Source organism: Carlito syrichta, unplaced genomic scaffold, assembly GCF_000164805.1.
Source record: "Carlito syrichta isolate Samal-C Ts95f unplaced genomic scaffold, Tarsius_syrichta-2.0.1 Scaffold304635, whole genome shotgun sequence".
Lineage (NCBI taxonomy): Eukaryota > Metazoa > Chordata > Mammalia > Primates > Tarsiidae > Carlito > Carlito syrichta.
In genome coordinates this window covers 83378-108290 of record NW_007248731.1, presented here as the reverse complement: position 1 = coordinate 108290, position 24913 = coordinate 83378, and the positions used below count along the sequence as shown (strand labels likewise).

The window sequence follows — 24913 nt, the reverse complement described above, 5'->3', positions numbered from 1 at the left end:
GCTCCGGCGATCCTTCCGCCTCAGCCTTCCAAGTAGCCTGAATTACAGGCGCGCGCTACCACGCCCGGTTGATTTTTTGATTTATTGTAGAGATGAGGTCTCGCTGCCCAGGCGGGTCTTGAACCCGCGGGCTCAGGCAATCCACTCACCTCAGCCTCCCAAAGGCGTGGGATTATAGGCTGAGCCACCGAGCCCGGCTTCATCTCTACAATTAAAAAAAAAAAAATTAGCCAGGTGTGGTAGCATGCACCTGTAGATCCGGCTACTTGGAAGGCTGAGGCAGAAGAATTCCCGGAGCCCAGCGGGTCGACACTGGGATGGCCATGAGCATGCCACTGCACTCCAGCCTGGGCGACCGAGTGAGACTCCAACTCAAAAAAAAAAAAAAGTTAGGATGGTGGGTACTCTTGGTTTCTGGGGTGCTGGTCATATTCTGTTTCTTGATCTGGGGTTCCTAGGTATGTTTAGTTTGTAAAAATTGAGCTGTACCCTTAATGTGTACTTTATTCTTCTTTTATTTCTATACCAGTAGACCACCAAACTGGCCTGTAAATAAAGTCTTGAACAACACTAGAAATTTCTTCAGACACAGTATATAATTGATTAAGTAGATTTTAACTTTTGGACTGTATGGCCTGATCTGAGACATTTCTCAAATGTCTGTAAGACGTTTGTATATCTAGAGATTTTCATATATGTTCATGGGGTTAAAACATAATTTTATGGTCAAATAGATATGAGAAACAGAGATATCCTTGTCTTAAAGATTTACAGGGCACAGTGAGTAGACATAGGTAATAACAGCTAGTAATTATTTGCCTTGTGCCAGAGGTATATTTTCACATTTAATCCACTTAACAACCCAGTGAGGTGGATGTCATTGCTCTTACACAGGTGAAAAAACTGAAATTTAGACAGGTGAAATAACAGCCTAAGTATACAAAGCTTTACATCTGGCAGACTGCCTTTAACCACTGTGCTAGAGTAACTGACACTATGGCATACTGTGTCAATTATTTTCCTGTCATGATTAGCATTCTTTAAGTCACTCCTGCCCTGTTCTAATAATGTAACTCTTTATTGATGAAAGACTACCAAATTCTTACATAACCCCACTCCCTGGACAGTTGATTGGGCCAGGAGTAGGCACCTGACTTAAACCAGTCATAATGCCAGTCAGTTCATTATTTTACAGAATTTGCAAAGTTGGAAGTAGGAGAAGAGAATATGTCTCAGGTTGACATCTTCAAGCAAAGCTATTCCTGGCAGCCAGTTCTTCACCATGGAGATAAACTGGTTTGCAAAGCAAGAGAAAGAAGCCATAGCTAGAGCTAAGAGTGACATTAGGCAGGGTCCAGTTTGTCTTCTGGATTCTTTTTCCTGTTGTTCCTGAAGTCTTGTGGAAGCTCAGCCTTCCTTCAACTAGGGGAGGTAAACTGGCATTCTTTTAATAAGTGCTCCTTTTTTGTCTTAAAGATGAATAGGTCTACCTTTAATTTTTTTTTTTAACCATGAAAGAAGTTTAATACAGTGCATGAGGTTACTTAAGGGTTTCTCAGCATCAGCACTGTTGCCATTTTGGCTGGGTAACTCTTTGTGGTAGGGGCTGTTCTGTATATTGTAGGGTGTTTAACAGCATTCCTGGCCTCTACATATTAGATGTCAGTAGCATCCTCCCTCTTCCCAGCACTTGTCACAGTCAAAATGGCTTCAGACTTTGCCCAAAGGGTCAAATTGCTCCGTTGAAACCACTGGTTTAGCTCATTTCTTGAGTTCTAAAGTGAATGAACCTATTCAACTTGATTTAACTCATTAATTTCCCAAACATATTTGACTGTCCAAACCTTCTCCTACCTCTTTTCATGGAATTATGAATATTCCATGGAACACAGGTTTGTGGAAAATTTGATTTATGTATAACTTGATACCTTCAAGAAGATATTTGTAAATATCTCTTAAGGTTGATTACTTCTGCTGACTCTTGGTCCCATCTTAGGTCTCAGTATAGGAAAAATAGGTCCCAGCGTATGATGCCCAGATCAATAATAACTAAATTATGAGAAAATAGAAAAGTGACCATTCATATGTTCATCCAACAAATACATATTGCACATTGATGCCAAATATTGTGTCAAATGCTGAAGCTACACAGATGAATAAAACCTACTTTGTTCCTCAAGGAGCTTATTGTCTCCTGGGGACTGGGAGATAATAGCATAAATGTTATTAGAACACAATGTGGTATTATGATGACCTGCATGAACTATAAATATATCTAAGATTCTATAAAACTAGAAGATAACTATAATTTAGAAAGTAAGTTGCTTTTAAAATACATTCCTAGACAGTCAGAGCAAATAGTATACTCTTTTCTGATGCTAGAACACAATGTTAATTATTAAAGTAAAGCACTATACAACAAGTTTCTAAGTAATTTATTTTTGAAGGCTAGTGAGTAATCAGTCAATATTTGTCACCATATTTCTGTGTAAGTATATTATCTAGAAATAAAATTAAAATTATTTTAATAACTCCCCAAGTGAACTGACAAGAAAATATTCAACTAAGTTTTAATAAATTATTAATCAAGTTTCTTTTTATGAAATTGTTAATATATGTGACAGAAAAGGGGACATCAAAACCTAACTAGTAGCATGGTCAAAGAGGGAAATTTCCATGCCACAGAATGCATCTTGTTTGTAATAAGTTGTTTATAATCAAATAAAAGATTTATTTCCTATTTTTAAAAAGGAATTTCAGCAAAATATTATTCTATGAAAATAATCAGTGGTGTATTGTCTTATTTACATATTTAACTTTCTTCTGTTTGTAATGTCTATTGTAAGGTTCATTTAAAAGTTGAATCTTATGCCCTTTTAAAAATTATTATTTCAGGCCGGGCTCTGTGGCTCAGCCTGTAATCCCAGCACTTTGGGAGGCTGAGGTGAGTGGATTGCCTGAGCCCGCGGGTTCGAGACCCACATGGGCAACTTGGTGAGACCTCGTCTCTACAATAAAAAACTAGCTGGGCGTGGTAGCACGTGCCTGTAGTTCCAGCTACCTGGAAGGCTGAGGCGGAAGGATCGCCAGAGCCCAGCAGGTCGAGGCTGCGGTGGCCAGAAGCGGCCACTGCACTCCAGTCTGGGCGACGCAGTGAGATTCTGACTAAAAAAAAAAAAAAAAAATTATTATTTCAAAGCCAGGTGCAGTGGCTCGAGCCTGTAATCCCAGCACTTTTGGAGGCCAAGGCGAGAGGATTGCCTGAGCCCAGGGATTCAATACCAGCCTGGGCACTTTGGCAAGACCTCATCTCTACAATAAATCAAAAAAATTAGCCAGACGTGGTGGTACATACCTGTAGTTCCAGCTACTTGGAAGGCTGAGGCGGAAGGATCACCTGAACTCAGTAGGTCAAGGTTGCGGCAGTGGCCATGAGTGTGCCACTGCACTCCAACCTGGGTGACAGAGACTTCAACTCAAAAAAAAAAAAAATTCTTGTTTTGATAAAAATGTTAAATGTAGTAAAAATACAAATTTAAGTAAACATTCCTTAAACTATTTTTACAAATACAGTTCTATGTAAGCTGAAATCTTGAGACCCTTAAAAACATACCAAATAGAGTCCATAGAGGAAAACAATGCTTAAAAACTGTAAACAAGATTTCCCACTAGTAAAATGTCTATAATTATCTTCTCTAAACTTTTAGCAGCTCAGGGAATTTTCTTAACTTTAGATTTTTAAATCAATTTCAAGTTCACAGACCTTTTCCAAGAATATTAAAAAGAACTCCGGGATCCTTCACCCAGATTCACAAATTGTTAATATTTTGTTACATGTACTTTCATTCTCTGTGTCACACACATGCAGACACACATACATATATGTACTCAGACTTTTTTCTGAATGTTTGAGATGTGACAGACATCCTCTTTTACCATTGAATCCTTCAGTGTATTTCCTAAGAAGAATATTATTTTATTTAAGCACAGTACAAATATTAAAACCAGGAAATTTAACATTGATACAATTGCTGTTATTTAAGGTCCATATTCAAATTTCCCCAATTATGTTCTTTATGGCAAATTTTCCCTTAGTCCAGGATTCAACCCAGGAGCACACATTGCCTGACAGTGTTTAAAGTTTCCTTCAATCTGTAATAGTTTAACCTTTCATTGTGCTTGACAGTGATACCTTTACAAATTACAGCCAGCCTGCCCTCCCTCCCTCTCTCTCCTTCCTTCCTTCCATACGAACATCCGATCGGGCATAGTGCACTGCAGCCCAGAACTCCTGGACTCAAGTGATCCTCCAGCCTCAGCCTCCCAAGTAGTTGGAATTACGGACACATGCCACTGTTCCCAGCCAGGCTGTTTTTTTTTTACAGTGTTTTTTAGGTTAGTTTGCCTGATGTTATTATATTCATATTTGGGGGCACGAATATAAAAGATTAAGTCCTCAGTGCATTACATCAGGAAATATTTTGTTTTATTGTTGGTGGACTTTAATCACTTGATTAAGGCAGTGTTTATCAGATTTATCTACTATAAAAGTAATATTTTTCTCTTTGTAACTAACAAATACATTGAGGGTAGGTATTTAAGACCATGTTTCACCCAATAACTTCAACATACATTTATGATAATTGTATAGTAGTGAATTTCTAACTCCATCATTTCAACACTTATTAGTTGACCTTCCGCTAGTCGGGTCTTTTTTTTCTTTTTCTTTTTTTTTAAGATGAGCTCTTGCTATGTTGCCCAGGCTGGTCTCGAACTCCTGGGCTTAAGCAGTCCTCCCATCTTGACCTCCCAAAGTGCTGGGATTACAGTTATGCCCAGCCTTAGTTGGACTTTTAAAAACTCATCTACTCATAATGATGCAGAGTTTTTCCTTGACATATTCCCTTCCATGTTTCCATCCCATCTGAAAAAAATTCCTGTCTCCTAAGAGCAGCAAAAATTTTGTCTATTTGCTTAGTCCTACACCATACACAAGATAGTGTCAGAATTCCTATATTCATAGTACTGCTAAGAACAAACCTACTAAGCATTCAAGATTTGTTTGCAGTCTTTTTGGTCTTTAGGTTGAAGGTATATAGTCACATTACTGTATTTAAAAATTACTTGGATTTAGTTCTTCATTTGAAAAATTAGCTATTCATTTGAAATAGGTCCTCTTGTTTCTGTTTGTATTTGGTTTTATTTTTTATCTTATCCTTTTTGACTTTTTTTACTGTATAAAACATTCATATGATTCTAAAAAGTATATTCAGAGAAAGCTTAATCCATCTCCTATTCCCTCTACCTACACACCATCTTTTTTGCACTTTTTGAAACTTACGAATATGTCCTGAAATCACTCCCAATTAAACAGCTTAGAGAATTTTAAATGTAAGAGTCCTCCCAACAGGAAAATACCATTCTATGTTCTAGGTTTAAATGTTCTTTTCTTCAGAAAACAAGCTGTTAGTGGCAGTGTCAATAAAGCCCATTTATAAAAACACCTACACATTAATATTTTATGTGGACGTCCATATCCTTTACGTTCTGCAAGGGGAATATGTAATTCACTGCCATTGGCTTCTCTTCCTCTTGGCAGTTTCCTGCTGCTGCTGTCACTGCTATGAAAATGCAATAATGGTGACTGTCCTTCTGAAAGATTCCTTTCCATCTATCTTTTTATTTTCAGGAATGTAGATTCACTTGCCATTGTGAGAAGTGAACCAGATCGTGTGTACCCTTTTTCCAGTATCTCCTGACATGAGAGCATCTTACAAAACTGTACTGTAGCAGGGCAGGGTAGCTCATGCCTGTAATCCCAGTACTTTGGGAGACTGAGGTAAGAGGATCACTTGAGCCCAGGAGTTTGAGACCAGCCTGGACAACACAGCAAGACCTAATCTCTAAAAAAAATAAAAATGTTAGCCAGGCATAGTGGTGTGTGCCTGTAGGCCCTGCCACTTGGGAGTCTGAGGCAGGAGGATTGCCTGAGCCCTGAAGGTTGAGGCTGTGGTGAGCCATGGTCATGCCACTGCAGTCCATGATCGTGCCACTGCACAATAGAGTAAGACACTGCCTCAAAGCAAAACAAACAAGAAAACCCACAAAACTAGTACAATATCACAACCTGGAAACTGACATTGACACAATCTACTGATCTTATTTATATTTCCTGTTTTGCAATGTATTTATTTGTGTGTATATTTAGTTCTGTGCAATTTTATCACGTGTAGGTGTTATCTGCCACTATAGTCAAGATACAGAACAGTTCCATCACAAAGATCCCACCTGTTATCTAGAGCTTATAAAACAGGATTATATAACAGAAGTTATATAACTGCTTTATTCTTTTGTAGGCAGAGGAGTAACTTTTTAGATGTGTAGTTTTTATTTCTGTACTAATCCAAATAAAACCTTGTTAATAGTAATGAGTTATGCCAGGATGGTTTTTTATTTTTTGTTTTGTATACAGTTTAATTGCGACAACCACTGGTCAATATCCTGAGCTTCTCTTTACTGTATTTTAAGTAACAAGAATGTTGACTTATAGATCACTTTCTGCGCAAATGATGGCCTCCAGGGATAAGTTAGTTGACTGTAGGTGAGCAAAGACTAACAGGGAAACCAACATTTAAAAGACACTTTCAACTTTTTAAAATGTGTAACATGGAAAACTGAAAGCTTTTCCCCAAAGATCCAGAACAAAATGAGTACATCTGCTTTTACCACTGGCATTAAATATTGTATTGGAAATTCTAGTCCAAGCAATTAGACAATTAGAAAAAGAAGTAAAAAGCATTTAAATTGGAAAGGAAGAAGTAAAACAATCTCTATATATAGAATCCCAAAGAATATACAGAAGCTACTAGAGCTAATAAATTCAACAAAGTTTCAGGGTATAAGATCAACACACAAAAATCAGGTGTGTTTCAATATACCTATAATGAATAATTTGAAAAGGAAATGAAGGAAGCATTTCATTTCCAGTAGCATATAAAAGGATAAAATATCAAGGAATAAATTTAACCAAAGAAGTGATAAACTTGTATTCTGGAAACTACAAAGCATTGCTGAAAGAAATTAAAGATGTAAATAAGCAGAAAGATATCCTATGTTCATGGGTAGTAAGACTTAACATTGTCAAGATGTTACTACTAACCAAAGCAGTCTACAGATTCATCGAAATCCCTGTATCTTTTTTTTTTAAATGATTTGTGTGTGTGTGTGTGTGTGTGTGTGTGTGTGTGTGTTGGAGTGTTACTCGGTCGCCCAGACTGGAGTGCAGTGGCCGCTCCCGGCCACCGCAGCCTCGACCTGCTGGGCTCCGGCAATCCTTCCACCTCAGCCTTCCAAGTAGCTGGAACTACAGGCGTGCGCTACCACGCCCGGCTAATTTTTGATTTATTGTGGAGGTGAGGTCTCGCCAAGTTGCCCAGGCGGGTCTCGAACCTACGGGCTCAGGCAATCCACTTACCTCAGCCTCCCAAAGCACGGGATTACAGGCTGAGCCACCGAGCCCAGCTGAAATCCCTATTTCTTTTGCAGAATGATTAAACTGCAGTTTTTACAGAAATGGAACAACCTATCCTCAAATTTATGTGGAACTACAAGATACCTCGAACATTCTTGAAAAAGAACAGAGTTGGAGGACTCACACTTCCTGATTTCAAAACTTAACTACAAAGCTACAGTAATCAAAACAGTATGGTACAGGCATGAGACTAGCCATAGAGACTAATGAACTAGAATTGAGGGTCCAAAAATAAACCCAAACATCTATGGCCAATTAATTTTTGACAAGGGTGCCAAGTCTATTTAGTAGAGAAAAATTAGTCTCTTTAATAAATATTGCTGGGACAACAGAATTTCCACATACGAAGGAATGAAATTGGATCCCTACCTCACACCACATATAAAAATTAACTTAAAATGGATCAACAACCTAAATATAAGAACTAAACTCATTAGAAAAAACGATATATAAGAACTATATATAAGAACTAAACTCTTAGAAAAAAGCATAAGGGAAATCTTTATGACCTTGGATTTGGCAATAGCTTCTTAGATAATGACCCCAAAAGCAAAGTCAACAACAGAAAAAAAAAATTGGACTTTATAAAAATTAAAAGCTTTGTGCTTCAAAGTGCATCATCAAGAAAGTGAAAAGGCAACACACAGAATGGGAGAGATGTTTTCAAATCATATATGTGAGAAGAATTTAATATCCTGAATATATAAAGAACTTCCAAAACTCAGCAATCAAATGACAACCCAGTTGTTAAAATAGGCAAAGACTTAAATGGATATTTCTTCTAAGAAGATGGACAAGTGGCCAATAAGCACATGAAATGATGTTGAGCATCATTAGTCATTAAAGAAAGACAAATCAAAAGCACGATGAGATACCACCTTGCACCTACTGTAGGATGGCTTTTTAAACAAAAACAGTGGAAAATAAGTGTTGGCATAGTTGTAGAGGTATTGGCATCCTCGTACATTGTAGCTCCTGTGGAAAGCAGTCTGGTGGTTCCTCAAAAAAATTAAATATAGAATTGTCACATGTCCAAGCAGTTTCACTCCTAGGTACATGCCCAAGAGTTGAAAACAATGACTCAAACGGATATCTGTACACTACTGTTCATTCCAGCATTGTTCATAGTAACCGAAAGATGGAAACAACCCACATGTTCCTCAACACATGAATGGATGAACAAAGTGTGCTATATACTTGCAGTGGAATATTATTCATTCGTAGAAAGGAATGAAGTTCTGACACGTGTTACAACATGGATGCATCTTGGAAACATTATGCTAAGTTAAATAAACCAGACACACAAGGAGAAACATTGCAGGATTCCAATGGTATGAAATATCTAGAATAGACAAATTCAAAAGCAGAAAAAGATTAGAGGTTATGGAGACCAGGAGTGAGGAGCATAAGGAGTTATTGGTTAATGGTTACACGGTTTCGGTTTGTAATGAAAGAAAAGTTATGGAAATGGCTACTGGTAATGGTTATATAACATTGTGAGTATAATTCATGCCACTGAATTGAACACTTAAAATGTTTAAAATGACAAATTTTCTTGTATGTATTTTACCACAATCATTTTTTAATTTTAAAAGGGAACCCAGAAGGCCTGTCTGAGAAAAACCATAAGAATATAATGGAAATAAATAGATGTAAACATGGGGAAAAATTTTTTTTGACAAGGAATGTCAGTTTTATTCATATTGACGAGATCTGTTTTTATTTTACCAGTTTTCATAGAAAATGCTTTTAACTAATTTTGGCATGCATAAGCATTGTCTGGAAATGTATCTTTCTAGTTTCTATTTAGAGACATTCTTGATTAGTAGATCTTGGATGCAGCCCAGAAATTTGTATTTTTAACAACCTTACTGAGGAATTTTTATGCCAGTGGTAATGAAAATGTTGTATAATAGTTGAGAACATAGGTTAAACACACCTGGGTTCAAGTCCTGACTGTGCCCCTTGCTATGTAATTCTGGATAACTAAGTCAATTTTTTGTACTTCAGTTTTCATATCTGTAAAATGGAGATAATATTTACCAGAGGATTGTTTTAAATTTTTTTTAAAGAGAAAGTTCGTAAAGTGAAAGTATAGTACCTTGCCCTTGAGCTTAGAAAACATTGAAAAAATGTTAATGATACATTTTTTTTTCTTTTAACTTTTAATTTTTTTTCTTTTAAAGGTGTGGGGTACAATTTTGGTATCCAAATGTTCATTGTGCAGGTACCCTTGTCGATGAGATGTGTCCCCCCTCCCTCAGCAGATTTCCACTACTGCCAATCCTGCCTCTCCTCTCCCCCGCCCCCTGGCAGTTTCTCACTACTGCCAATATATTTCACTTTTACCACAATTCTTCATCCAAAATAATCCATTTAGATAGAGGTAGGTAGAGATTCATTGACATATTTGTCTCTTTCTGTATGAATCATAGCATTGTAAGGATAAAGAAAAACCCGAGGAAATAACCCCTGTTCTGTACACATAACTCTCAGGTCTTAAGATTTATAAAATCGGGCACGGTAATTCACACCTATGATCCCAGCACTTTGGGAGGCTGAGGTGAGAGGATTGCCTGAGCCCAGGGTTTGAGACCAGCCTGGGCAACTTGGTGAGACCTCGTCTCTACAATAAATCAAAAAAATTAGCAGCACATGGTGGCACGTGCCTGTAGTTCCAGCTACTTGGAAGGCTGAGGCGGAAGGATCGCCTCAGCCCAGCAGGTTGAGGCTGTGGTGGCCGGGAGTGTGCCACTGCACTCCACTCCAGCCTGGTTGACAGTGAGACTCTGACTCAAAAAAGAAAAAGATTCAAAAAAGTACTATTTCTTAGGGGTAGTATCTCAGATAACAGCTTTTCGTATTGGTATTAAGAGTTTGTAATGTTTGAGGTTGTTGTATTAGTAGAATAGTAAGGTAGAAATCTGAGTGTAGGAGTTTAATTTCATTATGGAAGAAGGAAAGATTGGGTTGGGCCGTTATTTTGAATAGAAGCTGGTGAAAGAAAGACGATTCATTAAGTTAACTAGTAAAAGGAGAGTTATGCAGCATTGGGAGCTCAGTAAAATCATACACTTCTGATACATGGACTGCTGTAAAACTTTTTTTTTCCTGTAGTATTCACAGCTTTGGCCAGAAGCAAAGAAGACAGGTAGGGAAGTCCAGGGTTACCCATGAGAAAGACCTATGTGCAGAAGGTTAAGGAGCTGAGGTAATTAACTTTCTCAACAATCTAGCTGAATTGAAGACTCATGGAAACTGTGATAGGAAGTAAGTTAAAAAACAGAGAGAGAGAGAAGTGAAAGATGGACACACTCCACTTGGATCTAGGGATGGATGGTCACTGGACCAGATCTTTCTGATTCCATTCATTGATCCATCAAATATTTATGGAGTACCTGCCACACTGCAGGCACTATGGTAAGTGTCATGGTTATAACAGCAAATAAGGTAGATGAATCTTGCCTTCATGAATCTTACGGTTTGTTGAGGAAGGCATACGTCAAACAACAGGAAGTTACAAAAAGGAGGTAAACCTAGGTCTTTAGAGGCCATGATCATGGCTTTGGGCGTCCTGGCTCCTCTCCCACTGTATCAGCAATGCCTGCACAGTAGGGACCATGGCTTGCATGCTAGGGGTGGCAGACTTAATGCCTGCTAGCTACCTGCATCAATGAATCTTAATTGGAAACACCAATTTAATGGTGGTCTATCTTTGTTCTTTTAGTTTCCTCCTCAGAAAACTAAATCTGAGGAACTTTATAGAGAAAACAGAAATGACAAAACTAAAATGAATCTAAGAATGGAAAATAATTGAAAATGGTCAAGACAGGAAACACCCAGAACCAGAGCAAAATGATAGTTTTTGAAATTCAAGTTATACGTGATTTGCTTGAGACTGAAGAAATTAATACAGAAGGGATTAAAGACATAATTAATGAATACATCCAGTGTTTCTAATGGATTTTATTTGACTGGAGCATTCGATTTTGATTGTTCTTTAGAATAAGAACTTTTTCATTGAGGAATGTGAGAGAACTCTGAATTTCACAGTGAGATCTTCTAAGCAGTTTGGAAAAATGCGCTGAAAAACCTGAATTTTGACTTGTGGCTATCTCAAAAGAAAACCTACTAGATGTTAAAAAAAAAAAAAAAAAAAAAAAGCAGCTGGAATTTTACTCTACTGATTAACAATAAGGCTAATTAATTCAAGAAGGACCAAGATTTTAGATTTATAAGCTGTGCTCAAATCTTTGGCTATTATACAGGATTTGATCACATCTTACAAGGATGCCATGAAACTGATCTGTTGCTGGATATCTGGATGCAGTACCCCATAACATCTAGATAGTTCAAAGGGTCATTTTAAGATAAAGAATTTCACCCAATTTAGTCTGGCCAAGGGCAAATCTATTTAAGAAAGAAATAGTGCCAGGCTTGGTGGCTCAGCCTGTAATCCTGCGCCTTTGGGAGGCTGAGGCGAGTGGATTGCCTGAGCCCACGGGTTTGAGACCTGCCTGGGGAACTTGGCGAGACCTCATCTCTACAATAAATTAAAAATTAGCCGGGTGTGGTAGTGCGCGCCTGTAGTTCCAGCTACTTGGAAGGCTGGGGTGGAAGGATCTCCAGAGCCCAGCAGGTCGAGGCTGCGGTGGCCGGGAGCAGCCACTGCACTCCAGTCTGGGCAACAGAGTGAGACTCCAACTAAAAAAAAAAAAAAAAAAGAAAGAAAGAAGTAGTATCCTGTAAGATATGAATGCTACCCGCCGACGATACTTCTATTCACCAGAAAGAGAGAGCAGCGATAACTGATATTTTGTGTCATTAATGAACTTGAGAAATATATTCTGTAGGCAACTTGAAAGAAAAGAAAGATTGTTGGTTTTTAGAAATAAAGTGGCGAAGGAACATCAAGAGGATATTTAAGGCGAAGGGACTGTAAGCAAACATGAATGCTGTATTGGGGGCAGCAAAGTAGAATTTGAACTATGCATTGAAAAGATGGAAAAGGGCTCTCAGTGGCAATAAAAACTACTTTCCAGCACAAATAGGATGCTTATGATAATTCCACTTTGTCTAGAATGAAAAAAATGGCAGCTGTATTTCCCCCAAAATTTGCTCAGCAAGTAGTTTAAAATCTCCAAAGATGATAAAGCCTTCTTCAATGAGTCAGAAAAGGAGAACAAACTTTATGAATTTATCAAGATTAACTGTTACATGATATTTACAAAACCATTCATGGTAATTTGGTTGCCTTTGAGGTGGGAAAAAGAGTTAATTTCATCTATAAAGAAGAAAAAGGAGGAGGAAAGCAAAAGAAATTAAAATTAAAATGGGAGGAACAATGAAGTGTCCACTAGTCTACTTGACCTTGCAATAGATATGTGTCCTTGCAAAAACAGCTTAGGCCTGTCAAAGATATCTTGAAGACAACTTTTCCGGTGGCTGATACTTAGTTCATATGACTCTCCAAGGTTCTTAAAACAGACTACTGACCTGAGTCCCTCGATGACTGTCTTAATTTGAAAGAGATGCTGGTAGATCTTTTGGGGACACCACGTTGTACAACTCCTGGGGGCACCATTGTACCTGAACAGAATCCCTTGGAATCATTCAAGATGGCAGTCCTGTAGCACCCACCCTTCCCACACAATTCCCTGAAGGTCAACAGGGAGTACCTTCAGGCTCTTTAGAGTGATAAGACATTAAAAGATCTGCCACTCCAGGCCTTCCAGGAAAGGGATGCAAGACCAGGGTCACAAGCCCCCCCCTAGATTCCTCCTCGCAGCAAAGTAATGTACTTGCCTCCACTTTGCACCTGAGGGCAAATGGCTTGGCCTGGTGTAGGAGGAGCTGGATATTCCCAGCCTGGGTGGAGTCACATCAGTCCTCTTGTTTCTTGAGGCTTTGGAGCCCAACGGGAGGAGCAGGAATCCCTTTGTGACACCGTCTCTCAAACTGAGCTTTTACTGTTAAGCAATCGGGCCTCAGACAAGTGACTTTTCATTGAAAACACATAATAAAGGAAAAATTTTACAGAAAAAAAACCCATAATTCCACTATCCTCTTCATTTTTAGTGTTAGCATAATGCTTTCAAGTCTTCTTTTCTTGTTTGCATACTTAGATATAAATTTTACTTAGTAGAAACTTACTGTTCATACCTACTGTATATGAAAATTTTAACAATCATATTTGTCTTTTTTCCCTTTTTTTTTAATTTTTATTTTAATGATGTGGGGTATAGTTCAGGGTTAGGTATACAAATGGTCATTGTACAGGTAAAGTTTGGGCCTCACTTTGGTCCCCACTTTGCCTGGTTTGAGATCAGGTTCCCTTATTGATGAAGTGTGTCTCCCCCCCGCCCCCCCACCCTCACCTGGCAGTTTCCACTACTGCCAATTCCTCTCTTATAGTATCATGATAGTTGTTCAGGGTCTGTTTATGACAACATGTGGTACTCAGTTCTTTGTTTCTGTGATAGATCACTGAGTATTATAGACTCTAAGTCCATCCAAGTTGATACGAAGTTAATAATTTTGTCCTTCTTTATGACTGTGTAATATTACATCACGTATATGTACCACTTTTTTTTTCTTTTTTCTTTTTGAGTTGGAGTCTCACTCTGTCACCCAGACTGGAGTGCAGTGGCCGCTCACGGCCACCGCAAGCTTCGGCCTGCTGGGCTCCGGCGATCCTTCCGCCTCAGCCTTCCATGTAGCCAGAATTACAGGCATGAGCTACCACACCCAGCTGATTTTTTGATTTGTTGTAGAGATGAGGTCTTGCTGCCCAGGCGGGTCTCGAACCCGCTGGCCCAGGCAATCCACTTACCTCAGCCTCCCAAAGGCGCGGGATTACAGGCTGAGCCACCGAGCCTGGCTCACATTTTTTTTTATTCAGTCCGCTTTTGATGGACAGCACAGCTGGTTCCGTGTTTTTGCTATTGTGAACAATGCTGCAATAAACATGCGTGTGCAGGTATCTTTTTCATAGAGTGATTTGAGTTCCTCCAGCTATATTCCCAGGAGGGGGATTGCTGGGTTGTATGGAAGGTCGATGTTTAGATCTTTTAGGAGTCACCACGTTGTTTTCCACAGAGGTTGTACTAGTTTACACTCTTTACACTCCTACCAACAGTGGAGAAGTGTTCCCTTTTCTCCGCATCCTCTCCAGCATCTGTTGTTTTTCGAGTTGTCTTGTTTTTAAAAGCACAAAATATTAATGGATAATACTGATGTAATCTTGAAAAGCATTTAAATAGAATTTCTGGTTTCTCTCATAAAATCGATATGGATGTTTGCTATTTGAAGCAATGGTCACTAGCCACACGTGGCTAATGGACCCTTGAAATGTGGCTGGTCCAAAATGAGATGTGCTGTTAGCATGTAAAGTACATCCCAGATTTGAAAAAAGTGTAAAACATCTCAGTAATTTTTTTTATTGATTACATGTTGAAATGACAATATTTGGGCTATATTTGGTTTAAAAATACATTATTAAAATTAAGTTTACCTTTTTATTTTTACATCTTTTAATGTGGCTACTAGAAAATTTTTAATTACATATGTGGCGTACACTCTATTTCTGTTAGACTGTGTTGATATCATCATACGCAACTATGGGGCCTTAAAATTGGAAAATAAACTAAAATTGTAGCAATAAGAAAATGGTTAAATCATTTTTGGCGTGTTTACTAAATAGGATATTGTGCATCCAATAATATGTGGCCCAGAAATGTGTATGATGTTACATTAAGTAAAGGAAGCCTGATACAAACGTATACAATTTTTTTAAACTGGGAGAATTTTCTGAAGATGCTAGCTGAAGATATGTTTGGAAGGTAAAATTCCAAGTGAAGTTTTCTTTTCCTTTCCTTCATTTTCAAATTTAAAAGATTGCTTTCGAATCTTTTTCACACTGAAATATGTTAAAAATCATAAAACTTTTTTATTTAAAAAAAAATCACTGATTCTTAGGCTCAGATCAAGGTAAATGAAGGAACGGCAGGTATCAGCATCCTCAAGGTGGCATCGTGGAGAAGGGAGCAGCCAGTCGTGTCTCCCGTCCCCCCTGCACAGTGAGCAGGAGGCAGGAAGAAACTCCAGAAAAGAGGATTGTTGATGATATGTATTGTATGTGGAAAGAATGGAGGAGGGGCATTTGTATCTTTTACCATTATGGAACATATAAAGAAAGAATTAGAAAACTAAATTTAAGGTCCTTTAGAAAGAATTAAAGTTCCGAAAATGACATGCCTTTCCATTCCTAGATTCATGATTCTGCTTTCTGAAGTTGAGAAATCATCAGATGAAATCGTGAAAACAATGCAGAACTTAAGGAGTATACAGGTTTGCATTCTTTTAGCATATAATTTTTTGAACTTCTGCTATGGATAAAGGGAAGGAAGCCACCCTTGATTGGAAATCCAATCAAGGAAGGAGTTTGCAGGGCATAGGTTTCATGACTCTTCATGGGAATTTCTCTTCTTATAGAAACATCACTTAACTATAATATTTCAGTAATATCTGACTTTTTCAAATTTAAATGTAAATTTGTAGACTGTGTAGTCTTTTTAGTTAATAATAAATTGTTTTTACTCAGCATTTTAAGACTTGCAATAGTTGACTTACCAGAAAAAGTTGAATTGCCTACCACAGAGTTTAAGTTTTGCAAATGAAGGAAACAATGGATACTGTGTTTTCATTAGACTTGTCAGTAGTCTTATGTGTGTAGAGAGCTGACTTAACTCATTTAAGATGGCTTTCTTTTAGGCTTTGGAGGGCAGTAGAGAGCTTGAAAACCTCATTGGTGTCTCCTGTGCTTCACGTTTCTTAAAAAGAGAGATGCAGAAAACCAAAGAACTATGTAAGACAAATTTGCAAGTTTTCTGTGATACTAATTTTAAAGATAAGTCTATTAATTTTTCTCAAATGTACATTTGATGGACTTCTGTATATATACCACACTACTGGACATGTTTTTTGCCTTCTTTAAATAAGAAGCCAGTTATTTATTATCTGGAGGACCCTCTTGAATGTGAAGGGAAAGAATGTTCCTTGGAAACTAGTATTAGGATTTTTTAAGGTAATGCTCATTTGTAAATAAGATGCAACATATTATACCTTATACTTGTTACCTGTAAATATTTATTACTTTGAGTTTTTCTCATGAAGTTGTTTCTACAAGTAATGAAACGTTATTCATATTCCATGTTAATTCTTAACATGGGATTCTTTTTTTTTTCTTTCAGTGACAAAAGTAACAAAACAAAAATTGCTTGAAAAGGGTTCTGGACTTCTTCGCAAAGGTAAATAGTTGTGTTACGGATGCTTTTATTTCATTTTACCAATTAAAACCAATCAACATGATTCCTTTTTAATGTATTATTTTAAAAGACCATGAATCTCAGTGAAACAGCCTTATATTTCATTTAGCAGAAGTCAATATCTGATGAGATCAACTTACCTAATGACTGAACTTTTAAAATGTCTTTTGAAATGCAACTTTCAGTGTAAGATTTAAATTTTGTCTCTTTATCAAAATTTATTTTTGAGAAAACAGGCAAATAGGGGCAACAATACATTAATATACTACAGTTTTTAGTGTTGCATTGAAAGAATACACAAAACAGTAAAAGATACTTTGTAACCAGTACTCTGGAAACTTTTGAATCATTAATGTCCTTTGATCCACTATGAACTCCTTTGCCTCTGAACATTTTACAGTATGGGAAACTAAGCTAGCAGTATTTAAATTCCAATAGGAAGTACACATCCACATCTCAAAAGGAAAATAATCGTGGAATTTAAAATATTAAAACCTTTAGACTAATGTAAGAGTGATTATTTTAACTACACTATACTACCATTGTCATTATAGACAAGGAACAAAGACACAAAAAACATCAAGTCACTCGCCCAAAGACACTGCTACTTAGGTGACAGAACAAGACTTCTGCCCAAAGACTAGTCTGACCTCAAAAACGAGGGTCCTTTCATTATCCCATGTTGTTTCTTCCTAAAACAGAGGCAAGCACCCAGTCACGCCAGCTTTCAGCTTCAAACATGACGCATAACTGGAACTGCTTCAGCCATTCCAGTATGCTAGACTGGGTGCAGGGCCTTCAATAAGCCAGCAGTGCGTCTGCATGGAAAGTGCTGGGATTGCCGCCAGTCAGACCCAGAGGCCGACTGGGGCACGGGAGGGCAGTGGTCATGGCAAGACCCCGCCTCTCGTGGGGAGGAAGCAGAACAGGCTTCCTAAGCCTGTCAGTTGAACAGCTAACTCCTACTGTGATCCCAAGAATTGAAGAACATAAAAGGCAGCTCTTTCTTCGAAAAGGCTTGGGATCTCTTCTCTCTTTTTTAAATTTAATCTTTTTAAAAATTGATTTCCTTTAGAGATAAGGTCTCTCTCTGTCACCCAGGCTACAGTACAGTGACACGATCCCAGCTCAATGCAGCCTCAAACTTCAGGGCTCAAGCGATCCTCCAGCTACCGTCTAGCTAGGACCACAGGTCTCCATCACTGTGCCCAGCTCATTTTTAAAATTTGTTTAAAGAGGAAAGTCTTTAAAATTTGTTTAAAGAGTGCAGTGGCACGCACGCTCACAGCCACCCCAGCGTCTATCTGCTGGGCGCCAGCGATCCTTCTGCCTCAGCCTTCCGAGTAGCTGGAAATACAGGCGTGTGCTACCATGCCCAGGCTGGTCTTGAATTCTTGGCCTCAAGCAATCCCTCTGCCTCAGCCTACTAGGTAGCTAGGACCACAGGTCGCCACCACCATGCCCAGCTCATTTTTTAGATTTGTTTAAAGAGGGAGGTCTTGCTATGTTGCCCAGGCTGGTCTTGAACTCTTGGCCTCAAGCAGTCCTTCTGCCTCAGCCTACTAAAGTAGCTAGGACCACAGGTGCCACCACCATGCCCAGCTCATTTTTTAAATTTGTTTAGAGAGAGAAGTCTTGCTGTGTTGCTCAGGCTGGTCTTGAATTCTTGGCCTCAAGCAGTCTTTCTGCTTCCGCCTCCTAGAGTGCTGAGATCACAGGCATACGCCACTATACCTGGCCTCTCTTCAGTTGTGTGATTTGATTAGAATGTGTAACTGGGTTTCAGTAGTTTCAGTCTCTCTTAATTTGACATTTTAGAGGATCATAATGGGGAATTAAAATGTTTATTATTTCCCAACTGGAAGAAATCTTGCTTCTCTATATCCTAGGCCAAAAGTGTGATTTCTTTAAAAAATCTATAATTTCCTAGAATTAATTAGAATTATGCTTCACATAGTTGGCTTTTGCAAACAGCCTTGAGAAATAAGGGAGAGAAAAAAATCTAGAATAAATAAAAGAATTGTCACTGCTAATAGAGGATTTTATTCTTTTTTTTTTTTTTTGAGTTGGAGCCTCACTCCTTCACCCAGGCTGGAGTGCAATGGCACGCACGCTCACTGACACCCCAGCGTCTACCTGCTGGGCGCCAGCAATCCTTCCGCCTCAGCCTTCCAAGTAGCTGGAAATACAGATGCGTGCTACCACGCCCGGCTATTTTCTATTTTATTGTAGAGACGAGGTCTCACCAAGGTCCCTGGGCTGGTCTTGAACCCATGGGCTCAGGCCATCCACTCACCTCGGCTTCCCAAAGTGCTGGAATTTAACACCTCAAACTAATTTGCTGTATGTGTTCCTCACTCTGAGATCTGGCCTTTACCTTTTTATATTAATTTCAACTTTACTTTTTTTTAAAAAACTATGCTATTACCAAGAATTGTCTAAATTTTAAAATGCTTTGGGCATCTTCATATTAGAAACTGGCTGGTCCAAAGGCATTGAGTTATCTCATTTGATGGTTCACAGTCAGTTACAGATTGAACTCCTTGTTCTACTCTTCTTCCCTTCTCCGCACTTGACTAGTCTTTAAAAAAATTTAAAATTTTATAAAGTAAAAATCATCCCTACAATATGATAGATTTGCTTCACTTAAGTAATTATGAAAATGAGAATATGCCAATCACTTGTTTCACTGTCAATGTCCTTGAGAGTCTTTTTTTTTCGTCCTTCAGATTTTTATAAAATTTTCCTGGAATAGCTAAAATAGACAGTGCCAGAATAAATTCAGTATTTATGCTGTCATTGCCTCCTTCAAATTGGTCGTTTAGTTTTATTTATTTCCTCATTTCAGTGGTAATTTCAGTTAACTTCAGTTGCAGTCTTGATTACAGGAAGAAGAGTATAACAGAAAAATAACACTAGTGTTTTAAAATAAATAGACATCTGACACGCATTCTTAACGCTGTATATAAGTTATTCAAGAGAAATTTTAAAAATACACAGTAACATGAAAAAGTACACTGAGGTTTTCATCATTCTCATAAGAATCAGGGAATGCCTATGAGAGTGTATGAATAAAAGAGAATTTCCCCTGCTAAGTGCATATTACTTAAACAAAGGAAGGCTTCTTTCTTCAGTCACTTAGGAAATAAGCCTAATTTTGCTTTCCTTAATAATGACTATTAGGAAAATAATGAAATGAAAGATTCTTTTTCCGTTAGATTTAGATGTGAATTTTCATAATTATTTTAAATTTGTTATGCTGGAGACTTAAAACGTATGACCATTCAATGACTTGATACAGACAGAATGTCACATTATTATCACATGGTAAGGCATGAAATTTATTTACTTTACATAATCAACCTCTACTTAAAACAACTTGATACAGATATCTTTTAGTCAATAGATGGCATTATATAGTACTTAGTTTTTTTGTTTTTTTCTGGAGATATTAAAAAATGCCATCATTGTTTGTCTATGACTAGTACTTCCAGTAAACAAAATGTTTTTGAAAAGAATGTAAGCAAATTGTAGAGCAGTTGCCAAGATATGAAATCTGGATACTTAGCTTCAGTCCAAAACATATTTTATCTGTCTTGAGAATAATTGTGTAGGTTGCAGTATGCATATTTTAAATGAAATGTAACCATCTGAACTTTACATTGGTCAAAAAAGTCGATTGTTTCAGCTGTTTATAACAGAAAATATTTCAGAATCTCTAACTCTGGTCTTTAAAAAAAGGCATAAACTATAATGTTCCTGTTTTCTTTAGTTAGCTTTCTGTGTTCTTACATTGTAAAATTCATCCTGGTTATAGGATTTTAAAGTTATTAAATTCTTAGACTACAGGACAGATTTTTAAACTCCTTTTGCTCTGTACCACAGTCTGATACTGCCTTTTCATTCTAACCACCCACTGGAGTATTTTTTAAACATAAAAATATGTTGTTCTTTCCCCCACTCAGACTTGAAAAAGTATTCATCATCTTAGCTAAATAATTTTACCCCCAGAAGACAAAAATAGTTTTCTATTTTATCCTAACATTAAACAGTATCTTTTTTCAAACAGATACTTCAGTTTTAAAAGCACTGAGGTTTGAAGTTTAGACATGATGAGTTTTAGGAGAAACAACAAAAATTCCCTCTTATGCTTTAACATTCTGGGTTTATCTGGAGATAAAAGATGGCGCTATTAATTTTGGTGGCACAAATATCCATTAATGCACAGCCGTGGTGCTCAGCCCTTCCTTAGGATTCGGCGGTCCTGTGTGCCGTCCGGGGGCTCCCCTCTCCCGTTCATAATGTTGTGCTCTCGTTTTTCACTACTCATCACTGTTTGGGGATACATTTCATTGGATGGAAATGCTTCCTGGAGATTTGTCTAGGATTTAAGTGAAATAAACTGGCTTATTATGTTTCAACGCCTTTTACATAGTTTCTCCCATGATTTGAATTTTTTTTATATTTTACTAAAAGTATGACAATTTTTCTTTTAAATAAAACCAGTTAAAAAAAAGTAAACGCTAGGTTTGGCCTCACTTAATAGCAATTACGTGTTTAAGAGGTGTAAATAACTTGCCATCAGACATTACAAATATCCAGGTGCTCTGTATGTGCTGATGACAACAGAATGGAAAAGAAAGACCGTAATAATTCTGACTGGTTTTCTCTTCAGAAGATATTGATTATTTGTGTGTGGTGAGAGATTTGGAAAATTCAATTAAAGGAGTTGTGCAAAGGTTTCATAAATTTTCTTCTACAGCGTGTACACAGACATTGTTGCGTGTTAAATCAATGCAGCACTTCACAATATATTTTCTTTGAAACATAAAAATAAATAACATTTAAACAGTTCTGCTTACTACAGAAACAAATTTTATTTTCTGCGAAGCATTTAGTCATGTGCTATCACTGACTCATACACATTTGCCAGCTGTAACAAATTTTATAGACATTTTCCCCAGAGACATATCTCATATACTATGAATTTTTAAATGAGCAAATGGTGAAGAAGGGATGTCAGCAATATAAAAATTGATCAGTTAAAAGATAAAAGCATAAGTAAAGAGATTTGTATGGTAGCCCTAATAGGTTTTATTAAATAAAAATACTATAAAAAGACAGTAATGCATAGACTGAAGACTGACTGTTCAGAAAAATTATTCTGGCCCATTTAGTAGAAATTGGTTTTATATCACCTGACAGGTGAACTTTTTCCCCCCCATTTTAGCTCTCAGAGTAGTCAAAAAAGCCCCACAAAACAGATAAATTCTCTAAGTAAAGTAGCTTAAATATTTTAAGCACATATAATAAGGCAGACGTATATAGAATGCTCTAGCTAACTACCTAGTTCGAAGCAGGACTGGTGTCGTTATTGAACACTAGGTGGTTCTTCCTCCAGCTCGGACCTCAAGGGCGAGGAGATGGTCATTGGTATTCGTGCTTCTTCACACCACGCACTTCAGCCTCTGGAATCTCTTCTGCGATGGACTCCAGGCCTCCCCGCTGCCTTCCTCCCTAGGTTCTTTCCTTTCTCTGTCTCGCAAACTCCTGCTCATCCTTTAGGTCACCCTCAGACGTCACGTCCTCTGTGAAGCTCCCCCCAGCTCTCATGGGGAAAGCAGAATTGCTTCATCTAGGCACCCACAGTACTTGTCTGGATACTTTAAATGTGTCCCGTTGTAGTCCATGATGATCGTCCACAGGACGACAGGACTCTCTTTGACAAACAAAATGTCTTATCAGGACACTGGAGTCCCAGAGCCCGGTCAAGAGCCTGTACGGAAAGTCCACAACACAGTTCAACAGATCTGTGAAGGAATGAAAGTAAATGGCCACTCCAAGAGGCTTTTACAATAATTATCTGAATATCAAGAACTTATGAGTTGCTGTCTCCTTATACACCTTGTTAATTTTGTTGAATGCCTGCTATGAGCCAGGCATCGTTCCAGCCTTGGGGACACAGTGACAAACTCGGCAGACATAGTGCTGCCCTCAGGAGTGCAGATTTAAATGACAATTTAAATAAACTATAAAGCGTGTACTCACAGTGGTAGTAAGCACACACTGCAAGAAATAAATGTCTTGGAAGTTTTCATACTTTTAAAATGTTCATTCCAAAATGGAATCAGGCTAACCAGGTGGATGTTGAAATGAGAATTTACAGCCCCAAAGCTGCCATTTATAATGGAAAATAAAACATGTTTAGGTTATCTAATTTCATTTTGAGTCAACATTTATTCTGAATCATGTAACGTGACAAGTTACTTTGAAATGTTCTCTGAAAAAAAACCTTACTTTCTTCTTTCATACAGAATCATGTCATCTTGACAGCTATGAATTCCTTAAAGCCATTTCAAACTGAGGTACTGTTTCACCTTTCTAATTCAGTTTAGCCTTGTGAAATTTCACTGTGTTTTGTTCAAGTGGAAACACTGTATTTACAATTATCAGATTTGGTATTGTCTTTCTGTGAGAACACAAGGACATGAGTCTTGGAGCTTTAGTTGAAATTATATTTAATCTAGTCTTATAAGCAACAGGACGACAGTCTGACTTCCAGGCTGGTTGAAAAAGAACACTGTTGAGGCGACCTGGATAGCTTCAAATCAGAGAGGGCACATTTTCAGCTGAGCATACAAGGGCCCTTAATTGAGCCTCTATCTGTATAAATAGCTAAATAGCAAGGGGCAGGTAGGTTATCGTTTGTATAGGATGAGTATCTGACTAAGCAAGACCTAACAAGTCTGGTAAATCTGAAAATGTGCTAAATTAAGTAAATAAGTGTATATTAATTAGTGATACCTTTTCTTCACAATAATTCCTATGGGTTCAGCAGTACAAGTATGTTTATAAATATACTTTATAAATTGGATATGTTTATAAATAGCTTATTATAACATATAAGCTAGAAGCAATGTGATTCATGATGTGATATTAGTATTTAGTATACCTGTAACTGAAAGCTTACATTAAGAACTGGCATTATCCCAGACTTTGTGTCATTAGTATTAATTAAGGTTCTTAGAAGTTAAGCAGGTGTTGCCTGCTATCTCTAAGAAAAAAAAATTAAAGCAAAATGCAAGAATTATGTCTCCAAAATACTTCTCTTTGAAAAGGGTTTGTTAGCTTCCTGACAAACTGTTCTTAAGATATTTGCAAAGCATCTTAATGTAGAAAATTATGTCCCTTTCATTAAAATGTTCATTCTGTTGTACAAAGTAAATAATAACTAATAATAGTATTAATAGCTAACATTTATTGATCGCTTTCTGTATGCCAGTTGGTGTTATATATGCTTTGTGCATATCCCATTGAACCTCCACAAAGACTTGGGAAGCTGTTACAATCGTTACCTTTATTTTATAGGTGAGGAAATTGAGGCACAGCAGGTTAAGTACCTTATTCCAGAGTCCTCTGAGAAGCAGAGCCAGATACTAATGGAGTAGGCTGGAGCTAGAGCCTGTGCTCTTGACGGCTGCACAGGAGTAATCTGTGAATGTCAGCTTTCACTACTGGCCAACGGCTTTATATCCAGTTGAGTAAGGAGATAATACATAAACACTGATACCTATAGTCACTCATTGTAAGGTTAAACATCTGCTGAAGTTTCTGACCCATGAAAATTCAACAGAGAACTGTTACAGTGGATGATGGCCAGAGGGACACGTTCCCAGTTACACGTTGAGCAAACCAGCATCCACATCTGGTGCAAGAGGCCCATGAACACCTAGACTAGAGGCTAGCTTGTGTTCTCGGAGTCTGGCGAAGACCACATTCGAGGGGTGTTACCTGAGCCTGTGAGGGGTGCTTTGAAGGAACTTGAAAGACTCGAGGGCAAGCTACCAGTCCGCTTCCCTTTTGGCGAGAAAAGCGAGAGAGAAATGTCGGTGAGGTCAACCGGCTCCACCTGGAGGCACATCCCTGCGCTCTGGTTCGACTGGGCTGCTTCACTTGGGGGGCTTTCTTCATGACCTCGTGCCCGAGTGCGTGTGGCCCACATCTTTGTGCCCGCCCTCCTGAGCTGCAAGCCCACACCTCAGCTGCCGTGCAGTGA

General features: G+C 38.0%; 1 protein-coding gene across 1 annotated transcript in view; it reads left to right on the top strand.

Annotated features, from left to right (window-relative positions):
* The window catches only part of ITGB3BP (integrin subunit beta 3 binding protein), an 81608-nt gene that overhangs the window by 56510 nt on the left and 185 nt on the right, over positions 1-24913 (top strand). Inside the window, exons 5-8 of the mRNA XM_008060507.1 lie at positions 15802-15880; positions 16304-16397; positions 16783-16839; positions 23172-23222. Coding sequence (XP_008058698.1) covers positions 15802-15880; positions 16304-16397; positions 16783-16839; positions 23172-23221 — 280 coding nt within the window. The 3' untranslated portion in view covers position 23222. The remainder of the gene's footprint in view (positions 1-15801; positions 15881-16303; positions 16398-16782; positions 16840-23171; positions 23223-24913) is intronic.